Source organism: Phocoena phocoena, chromosome 13 (genome assembly GCF_963924675.1).
Source record: "Phocoena phocoena chromosome 13, mPhoPho1.1, whole genome shotgun sequence".
NCBI lineage: Eukaryota > Metazoa > Chordata > Mammalia > Artiodactyla > Phocoenidae > Phocoena > Phocoena phocoena.
The window spans coordinates 21198434-21217190 of record NC_089231.1 but is presented as its reverse complement, the minus strand read 5'-3'; the positions used below and the strand labels follow the sequence as shown (position 1 = coordinate 21217190).

The window sequence follows — 18757 nt, the reverse complement described above, 5'->3', positions numbered from 1 at the left end:
AGATTTGCAATGGCTTTGTCAGGCGAATTACTCTAGCTCAGATTATCATTAATCTGTCTGACTGGTTAATGGTGTCAATAATGCAAGTGCCACAGTTAACATTTTTTAAGCAGCCCCTCAGGAGCTTTCATTTCATAAGTCAGAGGACAGCATAAATTCTAGAACCTGAAAGCCAGAATTCACAGAGATGCAATTGCTTCGCAGATATCCAGCTGTCTCCTACTAGTACCTAAAAATCGTTAGAATGGAAAGTGATCTTCGGAATCCTAGCCCAACTTCCTGCTACTTAAACATCTAGAGATTGATGCCAAGGGAAGGGGTCATTTGCATCCCTAAGGCCACAGAGTAAGTTTCCAGAATGAGAGCAAGCGTTTATTGAGTACTCGCTGTGCCAGATACCAGGCTAAGCATCTTATATAAATTATCTTATTTCATCCTTACAGCAAAACATTATCCAGATGAGGCTTAAAGAGGTTTACACCTCTGTTATATAGCTAGCAAGAGGTAGAACCAGGATTGAATGCAGGCCTGACTCCAAAACAGGTGTTCTCAATCCCTATACTTGCTTGTTTCCAGCAGTTAGTGGATTAATCTAGAAGAAAACCAAGCTTTTTTTTTTTTTTCTTTTTTTGCGGTACGCGGTCCTCTCACTGCTGTGGCCTATCCCGTTGCGGAGCGTCCATGACTCATGGGCCCAGCCGCTCCGCGGCACGCAGGATCCTCCCGGACCGGGGCACGAACACGCGTCTCCTGCATCGGCAGGCGGACTCCCAACCACTGCGCCACCAGGGAAGCCCCCAAGCTTTCTTGATAGTTTCAGACTTATGACATGGATTTCTTCTGTAGGCTTCTTTCTGATAATTTTCTGATTCAATGGCAAAGTTAATTTGCATCATTTATCTACTGTATATAAAACACAGTAGCAAACTTTTTATGTGTGCATAGAACGTTATACCTTCCATTCAATAATCTGAAATTACGTATGGAGTGTGACTCAGTGTATTCACAAGGTTAAGGCTTTGGGGCTGTGAAATTGAACGGCCCGGGTTGCAGTCCTGGCTCAGAATTTTACTAGCTGTGTGGCCTTGGGGCAATTATTGGTGCCTTCATTTCCACTTGTGGAATACTGATAGTACCTGACATGGAATGTTGTGATGAATATTAAACAAAGTTAAGAAAAAGTGCCTAAAACACTTGCTCATTGCCTGGTACACTGAAAGCACTCAACTTTTTGTTATTTAGTGCCACGTGCTAACTATGGTGTGGGTTGGAAGTGAACAATCAGTGAAATACAGGTATTTCCCAATTCATATTTAGAGAGAACTTTATCAGTTTCACAAACATTAGCCCATCTGATCCTCAGATAAGGTAGGGATGATAATCTCTATTTTACAAATGAGCTTGTGTGACTCTATTGAGAATGTCCACAAAGCATTGCCTAAGAAGCTACACAACTAGGAAATATTAGAAGCAGGATTTAAATGCAGGTTTCTAGTCCAGTGATCTCTTTACTATATCACACAAAGTAAAAGATATTTTCTAAAAGACGTACATATAAAGTACTGCGGGAGTTCAGATGAGAGAATTAAAACACTTTCATAGGCATCATTCAGTATAATCCTCACAATAACCCTGTGAGTTAGGCAGATAAGGGACTGGTATCTTCTTTTTGCAAATGAAGCAGGGAAGGCTCCAGGATAGCCCCTGACTCGCTCAAGGTCACACGCCTATTTTGTGGCAGAACAAAGACTGGACAGGGCCTTCCAGCTTGCAGCCCTGTATACTTTACCTGGTTTTGTGCCACCACAGGAAACCCCTGCTCACTGCTTGGGATTAGAGACCAGCTTTTCATGATTGCCGTGGAGGATTCATTTTAGAATTCATCGTGCGTTACATTTTCAACACGGTGTTTACATATTCTTTCCCTGCTCCTCGGTTGAGGACCGGGCAGCAGATGAAGCTTGTTATGAAGGGAGTGTGTTGTGATGGAAAGAGAACGAGACTCAGAATCCAGCCACTTTCTGGCTCTGGCTTAAAGCAGGGCAGAGGCAGCCCTCCTCTCACTCTGCTTCTCTGCAAAATGTAAAACCCTGTCCTCTTTACCTCAAAATGAGTGGTTTAATTTTTCCCATGGCCTTGATGCGTATAAAACCTGTCATCGACAGTTTCCACATGTAAATGAACAACCCATTATTCACTTGTGAGTTGACAATGTATCCAGAGCTGTGTGGGAAACGATTGAAAGGGAATAGTCTTCTTGGCAACAGTTTAGTCGTGTTTAGTAGGTGGGCAAGACTAAGTGTATCAGTGGAGATGGAGCAGTGACACATCTAGAAATATTTAGGAAGCAAAATGGACAGAACAAGTTACAAGACTGGTCATTAATGGTGAGACAGAGGGGGTTTTCAAGCATAGTTCAGAGGTTTCAGCTTATTTAGATGGACAGATGGTGGGGCAATTTGCTGAAATTAGGATGCTGGAAAAGGTCCAGGTTTGAGAATGAAGGTCGGAAATTCAGTTTCGGACACGTTGTGTTTGACTATACCTTTACGACATTCAAGTTGGAATGTCAGGCAGAGCCTTGAAAATAGGAACCTGGAGCCCAGAGGAGAAGTTTGGGTTGGAGATAACATATCAGGAATTTGTCACCATGTAGATGATAACAGCAGCTAGGGAAGGAGAAGATGGGCCATCCCCATAAAACAAAACGAGAAGAGGGCCCAGAACTGACTCATATTTATTAGGGGAGCATTGGCTGGAACTAAACAAAATAAATAACTTGAATCCAAAACTTTTCTTTTTCTATGAAAAGGTAGCTTTTTTATTTGTTGTTGCAGTAGTTATTGGATGCAGTAGTCTTTTGGATGTGTCCTAGGTGCGGCAACAGAGATTATGTTAAGGCAAAAATTTTTAAAGCCTGTTCCTCAGACCGTATGTGTGTGTGTGTGTGTGTGTGTGTGTGTGTGTGTGTGTGTGTGTGTGTTTTAAACAATTCAAGTAAAAACAATTTTTAACCAAACTTTAGTGGAAATGCCTCTGACCAAGAAGATGATCTCTGTTCCCCCATCATGCTTTGTCTTGGGGTAGATCACCTCTGAACCTACTTTCCCTTCAAGATAACACTGATTCCAAAGTCTGTGGTTCTGGGGTAAGAAAGGGTGTGGCATTTGGGTGGTTGTTGCCGCTGTCACTTTGGGCCCTATTTCAGTGACCAGCATATTTCCGCTTTGAAATCCTCTCATCATTGCACCCTTCTTGCTCTCACTGAGGAAAGAAAAATGAAAGTGGAGTGGATCAAAAGATGTTAAAAAATCTTTCCATCAAAAATACCATAGGTCCTTTCTTACAAAGGAACATTAATAGAACTCTTCCTTCTTGAAGCAACTAATTAGGCATTTGGTACATCAAGACAGGGTTTGTTGCTCAGGTCACAGCTGTGACTGAATGTTAATGCCCCACTATACTTAGCCCTTAGGAGGATATGTGTTTTCGTAATATGTATGCTGGAGATAGGTTACAAATGATCCACTAAGAAACAGAACCATCGTAATCTGTAAACTGTGTTTACTTCTGAACTGTAAATACAGAAGGGCTGAATTCAGCTAATACACACACACACACACACACACACACACACATGTAATTTTCTATTCCCAATGAAGAATATTAGATTAAAAACAAAAAAAAACACTTCTTTTAGTAGATCTCACTCTTCACATCATGAAAATGAGACCCAGGAATGTGGAGTGGCATCTGAAGGCCACCTGAGTAAGCTGAGATGGAACACAGAACAGAACCCAGCTCTCTAAGCATTTCTGAGATCACACTATGTGAAGATGTTATCCAATTAGTCTATTAAAATTTTTACATTTATTTATGCATTCATTTTCTTTTTAAACATTTATTTATGCATTCATTTTCTTTTTACCTGCAGTGGGTATATAGACTGAGTGTCAATAAAATATGAATGGAATATGACTTCTCTTCTAAAATAGTTCACAGTTGAGTCAAAGAGACAGACCTGTCTGTCAACACAACGTGATATGGGCTGCAGAAGACGTGTAAATCAAGAGCAACAAAAGCACAAAGGAGATAATATTTTATGCTGCTTGAATCAGAAGGCATGATGGTAGGAAAGCTACAGCCAGGAGATTTCATTTGAATCGGATTTGAAGGATGAATGAGCTTTTGCCAAACTGAGAAGGAACTGAGTCAGGAGAAAGTAACTCCAAGATAAAATAAAGCAAAACAAAATTAATGAAAGTCAGAATGACAAAGGTAGGGATGGATAGGGGGTTGTGGAGCCGAGTGACCCATTGCAGATGAGTGCATAAAGGTTTGGGCCACATCTTGAACGTCTTTGAATCTTGTCCCAAGGAGCGGAGATTGTATTAATGATAGAATGGCAGCCAGCATGATGTTTTGGGCATGGAGTTGACAGATGGTGTATGTTAGAAGAGTATCTCTGTCAACAGAAGACAGAAGTGGGAGGACCAATGACAAAAAGCTAGGAAAAGCTATTATAATGTAATACATTGTAAGTAGGAACCAGAGCAGGGGCCAGGTCCGAGCACAGGAGAGTATAGCCTAACCAGAGTTAGGTTTCAATGCATACTGCTCAAGGGTGCATTCCATGCCACCATGTCTGACTCCCTGAATCAAAACCTATCAGCATCGACAAAGACTTTAAACAAAATGCCGCATCTCAGCAAAGCAGCAGAAGTATTGTTACTGGGTCAGAATGTATGCTTTTAGAACACAGTAGTTATTTTCCAAGAAACCTCAACCAGGTAACCCAAAGCAACCAAGAACCAGAATTTACAAGAAAGAGATGCTTCTTACTAACACACTCTTCTTGGTCTCCATGTAAAGGTCAAAGAAAGCAAACTGCCTACATCTTTTTCAGCCAGCAGAAGGAGACACACTTTATAATTGATTCTCTATTTGGATGTTCAGTGAATAAATTTGCAGTGAATGGATTCTAGAAAGCCCAGGTGATTTACTGCCTTTACTTCAGTCAACTTTATCTTGAACTTGCCTGAACCCCACACTGCCAACTCAGAGTCAAGGAGAAAAGAAATGGAGTAATGAAGCTCTGTATGACAGTACATCGACCAACACAGACCATGACGCTAAGCTCTGCGGATTTGAGGGGTAAATTATGTCTTCAGAGTTATAGGAGAGAACTTCATGGAGAAGCAGCCTGGGCCCCTGCTGCTTTCCCAGGAGTGGTTGGGGTGGTGACAGTCGCGACACCCGAACACAGTAACTGGGCAAAGTCCTGACGTCTACTGTTCTCTGTTCTTCAGAACCTAGTGTGGTATCTGCCCACTTACAGAGGATCATGGGCTAGAGTGAGCTAGACAAAATCCTAATTACTAACTGTCTAAACACAGAGATTAAGGAGCGTTTACTTTACATGGCTGGCATTGCCCTATTGTGGAACCAGAGAAACAAGAGTAACAAACTACCCTTCCAAATTTGGATTTTACTTACTTGTTGGGAAATGATTTGCGCTGATTTGTTTTCAGCTATTAAAGAACAAATGGGGTGATCAAAAGCCACCTGCGAATCTTTGAGGAAATCTGTGAAGGGTGACATGGCAGTAAATGCCATGTCTTAGAATGCATTGGTATCACGTTTGATGTTGCCCCAGTAGGACCCAAGAAAGCATCAGAGCTTGCACCTGAGAAATCTGAGGCTCAGATAAGTTAATGAGGAAGCCAAGACAACAGCAACGAAGCCCAGACACCAGTGTGGGCATCAGATATCATGGGGCTGTCCAACTATGCTGTGGAACTCGGAGCACACCTATTCCTTCTCCGTTGCGGTCAGCAAAGCCTCTTCCCTTTTAAAAATATTACCAGTTTCATTACTGAAACTTGTTCAATGCCTCTAGTTATGACTATACTTTTTTATTGAAGTATAGTTGATTTACAGTCTTGTGCTAATTTCTGCTGTACAGCAAAGTGATTGTTGTACATATATATACATTCTTTTCCATTATGGTTTATCACAGAATATTGAATATAGTTCCCTGTGCTATACAGTAGGACCTTGTTGTTTATCTATTCTATATACAATAGTTTGCATCGGTTAATCTCAAACTCCCAATCCATTTCTTCCCCTCACCCCACCGTTGACAACCACAAGTCTATTCTCTGTGTCTGTGAATATGACTACTTTTTTGATTTGACTTATCTCTGTAAACAAAATTGATCTGACAGAAAATATCAATATTTATGTCCTTTTCTTCATGATTGTACCTCATTAATTTCTTCAGATTGAGGAAAGGCCCTCTTCTTGAACTCAAGAACCCTTATTTCTATGAGGTTGTGGTGGTATTTTGTTATAATAATAGAAATAATAGCAGTAATAACTGTCACATATGGAAGGCTCCCTGAGTACCAGGTCTCATGCCTGCTGCTTTATGTGGTTCACATACAGCATCTTACTGAATTCTCTAGAAACTCTATGAGGTAAACATTTTTATAGCACCAATTTGCACTTGAGAAATCTAAGTTAATGAGGAAGCCAAGACAACCACCCCAGGCTTAAAACTCTTGAATCCACTCCGTAGTCTACATAGCATTTTGATGTGACCTCAGTTTGATAGGATAAGCAGATTTCTGAAAATTGGCGCATAACGTGGAAATGTTTAGGTTAAATTGTTGTTTAAGACCATTAAGAGCCCACATTGAAGAAACTAGTGGTAAATCTAGGGCAGTGCTAGCGTCTGGTTGGAGGAAGGGCTGAGATCACTACCATGGAAGTGTTTTCTAAAGATGCTTTGTTCGTGCTCTTAACGCTGAGGAAGTATCAGTTGTCCATATCGATGAATATAATTTTTTTTCATGACCATTAGTAATCTGGGATATTTTTGGAGGCTGCTGGAGATTATAAGAACCTAAAACTCCCTTCCTTGTAATAAAATACAGCATCCCCTTTTATATGTGAGTAATGTTTCTATTATATGATCTTAGACATTCTTACCTGGACATGCCCAGATGTTCTTACCTCTTTTTCCTTTGAAGAATGCCTTTTCAAGGGGTTATGCCAGCATGTCCTAGAACACAGCTATTTCATCTAAATTATTCAATAGTTATAAGAATAAAGTCAGTTATGAAAGCTGTCCTTCCTTACAGATACTCAAGGAGTTTGGTACGCAGATCTGACTTTCGGTAACAAATACGTTGCTTGAAGGTTTAGAAAATACATCCTGAAATGACTTATAGCAGATGATAATTACACTCATTCTCCCAGTGGTTTCTGAATGCCCAGGTGTCTCTTCTTTCCCTTTAGGAGCTCAAAGTGCCCATGATCCAAATAGCCCCCTTGTTTTCCCCTACTGTTTAACGATACCAATACTGGATCTAGAGGATGAAATCCCAAATTTCATTCTTAACGACAGTATTCATTAACTGTGAGTCCTTTAAAAAAAATGTTGTTTCTTTAAATCTCACTTTTACATCTATAAAATAATGATAATAAAACCATCCTATTTATATAAAAGGAGAGGCAATGCATATAAAAATTCTGCTGAAAGAAAATAATATGCAAAACTGTCTACATCCACAAGGCATACAATCTGATTATGAGGGTTTTCTTTTAAAAAGCAATGCATTGGCCTGAATAATCTTAGTTTGGTAGAATAGATCAGTGTGATGTGTGGTACATGGGAGCCCTATCTGATGTTTCTTACGATAGGTCACTATTAAATCCCACCGACATCCCTCCCTCACTGTAAGTCACAATTCAGCCTTGCAGCAAATTGTAAAGGGATACCTAAACCTTGGGCTATATCCAGATTCATACAGGGTGTTTTTTGAGATGCAAGAAATATCATCTAGATGTAGAAACCTTAAGAAACAGTTAAGTGGCTAGAAGGAGCTCTTTCTTCACGTTCAATTTTATGAGACCAATGAGGATATAAATGTCTAGAATCATGTATGTCCTTTAAAGCATACTTTAGGAGTTCCTGGTTCTTATATGTCAGCATCCATATCCATAGGATTTGTCTTCTCTTAATATGAACTGTAAATCTCACCATGATCAGCAGGTTAATTCATTTGTTTGGAGCCTCTGAGGAAGTTTTTAATTGGAAAATGAATTGGACACATGTAGATGTGGCTTGAAGAAAAGGCAAGTAGACACGTGTTCCACTTTCTCCTCATGAGGAAGGGCATCTACTTCTTTCTCTAAGTTGCACTTAACATAACCACAGGACCTCAAGCTCTGTACACATCGACACTTGGCATCTGCCTTTTCCTTTCCTACAATGAAGGAAAATGCATAAATGCATTTGTTGACAGTACTGACAAAGACTGGCTTGTGGAATAATCAAAACCCTGATTTCTGTCATTAGCTGAATGTTTACAAAACGCATCTTCCTGCCTACATTCCATAGGCTTCTTCTTATTTTACTAGCTCTTTGTTATGAGTTTTGAGACTAAATTGTAAAGTGTCAAGGGAAAAGACTTTAGTATGCAAGGTTCATGGGAATGGCATAAACTTGAACTCCCCAGAAACCCTGCAACATTTATTTATAGGCTCTTCCAGTCAGTTTACATCCCATAGTAAGTCTTCGAGGTCTTGCCTTACATGCAGAGTCAACAGGAAATGAGTAAGCAACCTTTTGGCCTACCTTACTGCTGTTGCTCATTATTATTATTTTATTTATTGATTTTTGGCTGCGTTGAGTCTTCGTTGCTGTGCGCGGGCTTTCTCTAGCTGCGGAGAACGGGGACTACTCTTCGTTGCGGTGCGCAGGCTTCTCATTGTGGTGCGATGGCTTCTCATTGCGGTGGCTTCTCTCATTGCAGAGCACGGGCTCTAGGCACATGGCCTTCAGGAGTTGTGGCTCAAGGGCTTAGTTGCTCCGGGGCATGTGGGATCTTCCTGGACCAGGGATCGAAACTGTGTCCCCTGCATTGGCAGGCGGATTCTTAACCACTGTGCCACCAGGGAAGTGCCTCTCTTGCTCATTATTAAGTAAAGGCTGTGGCTAAAAGTATTCATGTGGGAATAATCTTTCCCTGCAACTTTTATTTCCTAGGGAACGAGCAGTGAATACATCCCAGCCTGGGTCCCTTCAGTTTACTGTGGGAAACCTGAAGCCAGAAGCCATGTACACCTTCCGAGTCGTGGCCTACAACGAGTGGGGACCAGGGGAGAGCTCTCAGCCCATCAAGGTGGCCACTCAGCCTGAGTGTGAGTATGAGACAGGAAGGGCAAATTTAGAAAGTATTTGTTTTCGTTGGCAATATCTTTGAATCCTTTCATAGTAATTTATTGAGGTGACGGAATGGAAGGAATATTTCTGAAGCAACATGTTTAACCCGAGGGTTTTTAAACGTAAGATAACTTTAACAAAATGGCCTTCCCACTTTGGCCAGATCTCCATAATGACAAATTAACAGCTATCAAGGCCTGGTCCATCCGCACAGTCTACATATTCACTCCCAAGTAAGTGACTGACTCTACCCGCCAGTACTTCATCATCAACATTGGGTTTCAGCCTCCTGCATTGATTTTTTCAGATTTTTCTAAGTTTGTCTATAAAAAGTATAACATCAAAGGAGAAGAAAAATGGCATAGGACTTCTCAATACAGGGATTATTCAAGAACTTACTCATGCACCGAATGCCCTTAAGAAGCTTCCAAAAGTGAATCTAGATTTAAGAAATGTAAAGAGAAAATCTCTATTGGGCAATCTCATTGTCCTTTAACATAAATCCCTATATTAAGCTCCATGATCACAAAGTAATGCAGCTGAACGTTATTGGACCAAGTTGTAATTTAGTGATTTCTACTTTTATAAAGGAACAGCCCCCAAACCGCACATTTGAAAAATATTTCTGTATCTTACAAAATTTTGATTTTTCTACTAAACTTCTAATTTATTTGGAAAGGTTATTACTGGTGAGTAGTCTGCCAGCTTTATTTGGTTTAGAGTTTTAAAATAATTGTAATCTAACATCTAAATGACATGAAGGACTACTTGTAACAAACGACATTATTTAGAGATTTAGACACCTAGTTTCATCTACTCCTGTTTTTTGCTTTTTTTTTTTGAATGATGCTATTTTCTCTGTATTCCCAATCATTTTATTTAAAACTATATTTAACTTCAAAATCACCTCACGTGCTTTTGGAAGAAGGTGAAGTAGAAATCAGAAAGATTTTCATTGGTACATATGAGAAGATAATCTTTGGACTAGGTCAGTTCTTAAGGATTTGAAATCAATATGTTGAAGAAGAGTAACTGAGACGTAGACTGGCAGCTGGTATGATGCTCTGCATACTGGGCAGAATCTCCCTTCCTTCTTCCACTCAGCCAAGGCTACAAAGACCAGATGAGGACAAATTGCAATAAAGTATTTGTTGGGGGTGGGGATATGACTAAGCTGGACAAGTCTTAGAGATATTTGCCTCATAGAAATAAAACCTCACATAGCATCTTTAAGGACATAGTAAGGTACAGGTTTCAGATCCCATAAAAAGAAACGAAATTGAGTTATTTGTAGTGAGGTGGATGGACTTAGAGTCTGTCATACAGAATGAAGTAAGTCACAAAGAGAAAAACAAATACCGTATGCTAACAAATATATATGGAATCTAAAAAACAAAACAAAAAGAGTGGTTCTGAAGAAACTAGGGGCAAGACGGGAATAAAGACGCAGATGTACTAGAGAATGGACTTGAGGACACGGGGAGGAGGAAGGGTAAGCTGGGACAAAGTGAGAGAGTGGCAGTGTATATATGGACATATATACACTACCAAATGTAAAATAGATAACTAGTGGGAAGCAGCCTCATGGCACAGGGAGATCAGCTCCGTGTTTTGTGACCACCTAGAGGAGTGGGATAGGGAGGGTGGGAGGGAGGGAGGCACAAGAGGGAAGACATATGGGGATATATGTATATGTATAACTGATTGACTTTGTTATAAAGCAGAAACTAACATACGATTGTAAAGCAATTACAGTCCAATAAAGATGTTAAAAAAAAAAAATTCAGCCTCCCAGGCAGGACAGGCTAAATAATTTGCAGGACCCAGAAGCTACAGTAGAGCATTAAGCCATGCTCCACGCGGGACCTTCCTAAGCGTGGGATCTTGTGCAGCTTCGTTAGTCGTATGCCCACAAAGCTGGTCCGACTTCCAGGTTTCTCTTCTTAAGAACGTTTTGTTGTTGTTTGGATTGAAATCATGAGATAATGCTGATTTCCACTGTGCAGTGACTATGTTCACATGTAATTTGAGTCATCAATTTCTTCATTGACTTTTTAAAAAATTAATTAATTAATTAATTTATTTTTGGCTGTGTTGGGTCTTCGTTTCTGTGCGAGGGCTTTCTCTGCTTGCGGCAAGCGGGAGCCACTCTTCATCGCGGTGCGCGGGCCTTTCACTATCGCGGCCTCTCTTGTTGTGGAGCACAGGCTCCAGACGCCCAGGCTCAATAGTTGTGGCTCACGGGCCTAGTTGCTCTGCGGCATGTGGGATCTTCCCAGACCAGGGCTCAAACCCGTGTCCCCTGCATTGGCAGGCAGATTCTCAACCACTGCGCCACCAGGGAAGCCCCTCTTCAATGACTTTTCACAGATCGTATATATACAGAATCAATAACTTTTATGAATATTTGGTATTTTAATCAATAAACTTGAATAAAAACAAATTAAGTCAAAATATATATTTTTGAAAATGGTATATGCCATGTTGTATACAGACTGATAGTTGAAAAACCCATAAAAAATTCTGTAAAAAAATCTTGTTCAATTTTCTCATGGCAGAACTTAAACTTTAAAAGAATGTTCATTTTCAGAAGATCCAATTTCTATGGATCGTCTGAATTCTTCACTTCCTAATCCAACTGTTATCCCTGGAATTGTTTTAGTGTACTTTTCAAGGCTGACTGGCTATGATTACATTACATTTCTGATGAAAATTCTACACAGTCAGTTTCACTTCTAGGACTGAGCAACATTATTTTTCTTCTATTAATACCATTATTTTTAAGTATCCAGTTTGAAAATCAATATCCAGCATTTTTTTTTTTTTTTTCTCTGTACACGGGCCTCTCACTGCTGTGGCCTCTCCCGTTGCGGAGCACAGGCTCCGGACGTGCAGGCTTACGGGCCCAGCCGCTCCGCGGCACGTGGGATCTTCCCGGACCGGGGCACGAACCCGTGTCCCCTGCATCAGCAGGCGGACTCTCAACCACTGTGCCACCAGGGAAGCCCCCAGCATTTTTTTAATTCACATTTTTAAAAACCAAGGGACATTTCCAAGCCAAGGGACAAGAAAGTCTTTTTTATTTGTATACTGACTAATAATAACGCCTCATTTCATTAAAAATGTTACTCATGATACAACATTTTTAGTATAACTAATCAAAAAGATAAGTCTGTGATTATTTGTATTACACATATGGCCTTAACCTTTATAAAGTAAAAACAATAGCATAATTCAACTTACAAGTGTGTTTAATGAACACCCAGTGTGTTCCTAATACTATTCTACACTGTCTGACAGGTTAAGAAAGCATATGTGTGTAATGAAGTAACAGCACTTAGGGCTCTCAGAAGCTTCCTGAGGAAGCAAATACTTTAAATATGTAACAGCAACAAAACAAGTAAGGAAACCTGTAAGAATTTGTTAAATGAAATATTAAAAGTCTGAATCACAGATTGGTTTTATGAGCCCATTACTTGTGACGGCCAAGGCATATGATGCCAAGAGCTCAGCCTCTGTGTACCGGTGCCAGATCGAATCTCGGAGACAGAGTTTTGGGCAAAGTAGAAAAGAAAAGCTTTATTGCTTTGCCAGGCAAAGGGGAACACAGCAGGCTCCTGCCCTCGAAAACTATGTGTACCAACCAGGGAGGATTTGCTGAGGAGTTTTATGGCAGTGGTTTAAGGGTGGGGTTGCTGATAAGATTAGGGTGTGTACAGGGTTTAGGCTCTTTAATCTTGTTTCAGGTAATCTTCTTGATGAACTTTCTGGTCCCTTTAGTCTGGCCTCAGATGGTCTCCTCTGGCATAAAGAATGCTAACATCTTCATTTGCTGGATTTTAATTCTATAACGGGTTTAAAGGCAGTGTTATGTGTATCCCTTGAGGCAGCAGCAGGACCCTGCCCCAAGGCTGCACTATTGTTCCTTGACTGTTCCTCCCTTGTCTCTGCATCCCCTCCCTTCCCAGATTAGCAACTGTTCAAATCTGCCCTTTGGATCTCAGGGAAGGTCATGGAGGCTGGAGTCTGTTCCCTACAAGAAACGGGGGACATGAAAATGCTTCCATGCCCAGGAGCCCCGTAGGGTCCTGCTCGGTCTCACATATTTTCTAGGTAATTTTTTATGCCTTAATCATATTGTGCTTACCTCCTCAAATAAGTGCTTTATTACAAAGACAGCTGCTTCGGTCCTTTGTATATATCTTCCATTCTTCCTCATTCAGAAAGCAGTCTGAGAATTTATGTAGAAGAACTCACTGGGTGCTGGTTTCTGTAAGCATTTACTTTGCTTAAAAATTAGCATAAATGATGATAAGGCATAAAATATAAACTAAACACCTAACTGAATAAAAGGTTACTTGTTGGTATTGTTGTCTCATATAAGTTATCTTTCTCCAGAAAATGAAAGTAGAAAATCATTCTGGCTTTGAAACATTGAAATTATCTTGAAGTTTTTTCATTAAGGGCAGTGATAGTGGTCTTACAATGCTAACGATATTTTGGCCTTTAATAACACCTTTGTTTTATTAAATCACCTCTCTTCTTACCACTGTATGGAGTAAGGATTATTTCCTTTGCAGCCCATTGTTTACTTGCAGGGTGACCTGTGTGTTTCATTAAGGATTGGATAATTGTCCTTGGATAATTAATCTCTTGCTGAGTAGATAGGTAGATAGGAACAGTTCAGCCTAGATAAACAGTACTTTAGAATATCTTTTACATGTGCAAAACCGCAAACTCCTTCAATTCATTTAGATTAAGAGTATTGTGTAGCTCACTCGCTGTCTTTATTACAGACATTAGGATAAATAAATTATGTTATCAGGACTAATAGGCACGGCATGTGTATTTCATCTTCTGTTGTTAACACAAAATGCCATTTTAGCAATTTAAAAATATTTCTAGAGTAAGGAACACTTCATCCTCTCCAAACCTGCTCAGTAATACACCAATTCCTGAGTAAGATGGAACACCTTAGAGATCCTGTGCTTCATTTCCTCCTCTCCCCACTCCCCTCCCACCTCCCGTCCCCCCCCCCTCCCTCCCCTTTCTTTTCCCTACTCTTTCTTCTCTCTCGACTTCTTATAAGCTCACCTTTCTGTGTTTTTAGAGGAAGTTCAGAGGCTGATTTTATTCCTTGGTTAGAATTGCAGAATTTAGAGGCAAAGGTGGGGGGACGTTTTCATTGTTCTCTCACTGACAAAATGATCTTATCTTTTGAAAACGGGTCTCGTCTGGTTAGCATTTGCTTGCTCGTTTTATCACTGTTTTTCCAAATGTGATGTAGTAATTGTACACTAAAATGACATAGCTTTTATACAAATTGAATTTCAAGGTTTCCATATTATTTGAAAATAGCAACTCTGTTATGAAAACCATATTCTCAAGGAATAAACACTGATGGAAAACATGTCTGAAATATAAATCAGCCAGCAACTGTTTCTAAAAAGTGCACACGTACTGCAGTAATCATTTAAAGAGATCAGCAGCCCAAGATCCAGTTTATGAAATAATCACCCAGAATACAAAGGCTTGATTTATAGGAAGGTCTGTGTCTCCTGATTATATCTTCCTTTGGCTAAACCCTTGCTCTTCCCTCTGCCTTTATGGTGTATAATTTCTTTGCTGTATTATCAGCTGGATTTAAGTCCCCGTGTGCTTAAGACTTGTCTAATCTTTTCATACCACATGTGGAGAATTTTTGAATTATTATTCGGGGTCCTTTAAGATGCTGTTAAGGCAGTTTAATCATGAAGGATGTTAAAATGGACCACATACTGGCTGGAGGCTTCAGTTAGAATGGGGAGCCTATTTGCTAGACCACAACCCAATTATCCACAAAACCCTTTTATAGTTAAGTGTTGTAAGTAATATTCTTAGTCCATTATATTCTTTACACTGAAAAGATGAGTGAAAGCAACCCCCAAATCGACTTCAGAATATATTATACAGAGGAAATAGGACTTCCCTGGTGGTCCAGTGGTTAAGACTCTGCGCTTCCACTGCAGGGGGCACGGGTTCGATCCCTGGTCAGGGAACTACGATCCCATATGCTTCGCTGTGCAGGCTAAAAATAAAAACAAAAGCAAAAAATACTTTACGGGGCTTCCCTGGTGGCGCAGTGGTTAAGAATCTGCTTGCCAATGCAGGGGACATGGGTTCGAGCCCTGGTCTGGGAAGATCCCACGTGCCGCAGAGGAACTAAGCCCATGCGCCACAACTACTGAGCCTGTGCTCTAGAGCCCACGAGCCACAACTACTGAGCCCACATTGCCACAACTCCTGAAGCCTGCGTGCCTAGAGCCCGTGCTGCACCGCAATGAGAAGCCCGCACACCTCAACAGAGTAGCCCCTGCTCGCTGCAACTAGAGAAAGCCCACACGCAGCAACGAAGACCCAAGGCAGCCAAAAATAAAATAAATAAATTTTTAAAAAAGATAATTAACTGTTTAAAAAAAGAATATATTATACAGAGGAAATAGACATATTTGCCTTTTTCATCTGTCCCTGGATTTTTTTTTTTTTAATTCTAATAAAGCTCTACTTCTATGGTTGTTATGGGGGGTACTGGAAAGTCTCTGAACATTATGTCTCCAAACATTACTATCCATATCCTAGGACAAGTTCCTTAATCCTTGAAAACTCATTGTTCTTGATTATAAATTGGAGATATGAATGATTTACCCCTCCTCCTCCTGATGCCAAAAGCACAGCCTCTCTGTGCACCGGTGCTGAATCGAATCTCGGAGACAGAAGTTTTGGGTGAAGTAGAAAAGGAGAGCTTTATCATTTTTCCAGGCAAAGGGGGACACAGCAGACTCCTGCGTCAAAACACTGTGTATCCCAACCTAGGAGGATTTGATGAGGAGTTTTAGAGCAATAGTTCAAGGGTGGGGTTGCTGACAGGATTAGGGTGTGTGCAGGGTCTCAGGTGGTCCGACTCTTAATCTTGATGAGCTTCTCTGGTCCGTTTAATTTTGCCTCAGGTGGTTTTGTGGCTGGGCCTCCCTTGACTACCAACTGTTTGCATCTGCCCTTTGGAACTCAAGGAAGGTCATCGAGGCAGGAGTCTTGCCTACAAGAAACAGGGGCCAAAAAGGCTTCCGTACCCAGGAGCCCCACAGGGTCCTCCTCAGTTTCATTCCCAGATTGTAAAGATGAAACGTGATAACGTATGGGAAGCCCCTGAGTCTTACCTGGCATCTAGTAGGCACTCAATAGAGAGAAGTTCCCTGCCCCTAATGGGATCAAATGGAAACATAATTCCAACTGCCCTGCACTGACAACCAAAGTGGGACACTCTAGAGTAATCACTAAGGTAATAAGGCTTGATTACTATGCAATCAGCCATTTATGTATATTATTACTTTCCCCCTAATCATCCCCTCCCTATTACTTAGCACGCTATTGTAGACTGGTTTGTTGTCTAATTTGCCTCTTGTACATCTTTGCAACCCTAACTAAATTTTGAAGCTTTATGAGCAGAAAACACTCTATTATCCCATAAAATGTGTCACAGCATTGCCATTTCGCGAGTAGCTAGTTGGTTAACATTTGCTGGTAGAATCTGATTTGTACTTAATTTGTGGTGGAGATGATACATATCAGCAGTGTTTATTCATCATGATTCTATAAATTAAGCAAGCCAAGTAAATTACAGTTCTGTCTAGCTAATTTCTTGTATCACTTAAACTGGTTTCCAATTATTGTCTGCATGGTAATTTGAATGAATATTTGGGATGACTGTGGAGGAGAAGTTGACCGTGAGCCAATCATCTGGTCCAGTTTTGTGGTCGTGTACGTGGCTATAGACTAATAGTAGAAAGAAAGAAATATAAGCACTGATGTTTCATCTTTTTAGGTAACACACAAATGCTGGTATAATTTAAATATTCTCTCATTGCAAAACATGTTTTCAGGTATTACAAGTATAAGATGAGAGACTTTAAAGGCTTATGGTATGGTATCCCCGGCAACGAAGGCTTAAGGAATCCATTTGGAATTTTTTTTTTTTTTTTTTTTTTCTGTACGCGGGCCTCTCACTGCTGTGGCCTCTCCCGTTGCGGAGCACAGGCTCCGGACACGCAGGCTCAGCGGCCATGGCTCACGGGCCCAGCCGCTCCGCGGCATGTGGGATCTTCCCGGACCGGGGCACGAACCCGTGTCCCCTGCATCGGTAGGCGGACTCCCAACCACTGCGCCACCAGAGAAGCCCCCATTTGGATTTAATGGTCAATTAACGAGGTATTATATCTTCTACAGTGATGTATATTACTGGAAGAATTAGAGGTAGGCTTGTGAGGGTGGGTTGTTTAATCACGTTAGAAAAATTGAAAGCAAAAGGTGAGTCATTCTGTACTTATTCATTCATTCAGTCAGTCATTCAAAATGATTCTTTTGTGCTATGTCCTAGACTTCATGGTCCCATACAATCACCATTAGCTACATGTGCCTATTTACATTTCAATGTATTGATGTAAAATAAACTCTAAAAGGCAGGCACACTAACCACATCTGTCAAGGTAACACTTAAAATTTAAACAAAATTGAAAACTAAAAATTCAGCGCCTCATTAGCCACATTTCAAGAGTTCATATATGACTGCTGGCTACTGTATAGGGCAGCACAGAGAACATGACCATTATTGCAGAAAGTTCTAGTGGGCACCCCTGATCTAGATGCTCTGCTAGTACATGAGGATACAAAAGCAAGTCAGAAAATGTCCTGACTCCCAAGGAACTATTAGTCTAGTGTAAACTATTTTAATTAAGCAGAACTCATTAAAAAGGTATTTAATAGATTAGTCCCCTTTGAAAGTTGAAAAAGTTCATTATGTGTTGAATTAATGTAAAAGATTAATTTTTAAAAGACCAGAGAATCTAGATCTGAACATATTTTCTGATTAGTTTCTCAAAGCTCCCTAAATATTTTCTCAGATAAAAAAATATATATACATATTATATATATTATATATAATACATATATATCTTTCAGTGCAAAATTAAGGATGAAGGACAAAGATGACTTGTTGTTTGGGTTAATCAGTGGTACAGCATAATTCAATTCCCCTAAAAAGCCTCTACTGGCTCCTTCCACTGGTATAACCAAACATCTAAAGAAGCTATCTACTTGGTGAGAAAGTATAGAGAAAAAAGCTACAGATTTCTGACTGCTATTAGGGAGTGTGAAGAAAGATGACAAGAGAGTGTCATAATAATGAGAAGTTCCTGGAGAGTATGGGTATCTAGCCTGGGATAATGAGCTCCCAAAAAGGTAGATTTGTTTTGGGTTTAATTGCCTTGTTTGGTTATGTAGCCTACTGAAAATGAAAGTAGGTTGCTTGGTAAACTGAATTAGAGCAAAATAGAGCTTGAGCATCATCAGGGATATTGTCATCATGCTGCAGCAGCCAAATAAAACTCTACTTCAAAGATAAAACAGCTGAGCTGAGCTCCTTTAATGGGACTCCTTCAGTTATATTGGATTCTATGGAAAGCTGGTGTTCATGAAGTGAAGAAGAGTAAA

General features: G+C 40.3%; 1 protein-coding gene across 1 annotated transcript in view; it reads left to right on the top strand.

Annotated features, from left to right (window-relative positions):
* DCC (DCC netrin 1 receptor) overlaps positions 1-18757 on the top strand; it is a 771692-nt gene that overhangs the window by 401296 nt on the left and 351639 nt on the right. Inside the window, exon 9 of the mRNA XM_065889420.1 lies at positions 9056-9210. Within this exon, the coding sequence (XP_065745492.1) occupies positions 9056-9210 (155 nt within the window). The remainder of the gene's footprint in view (positions 1-9055; positions 9211-18757) is intronic.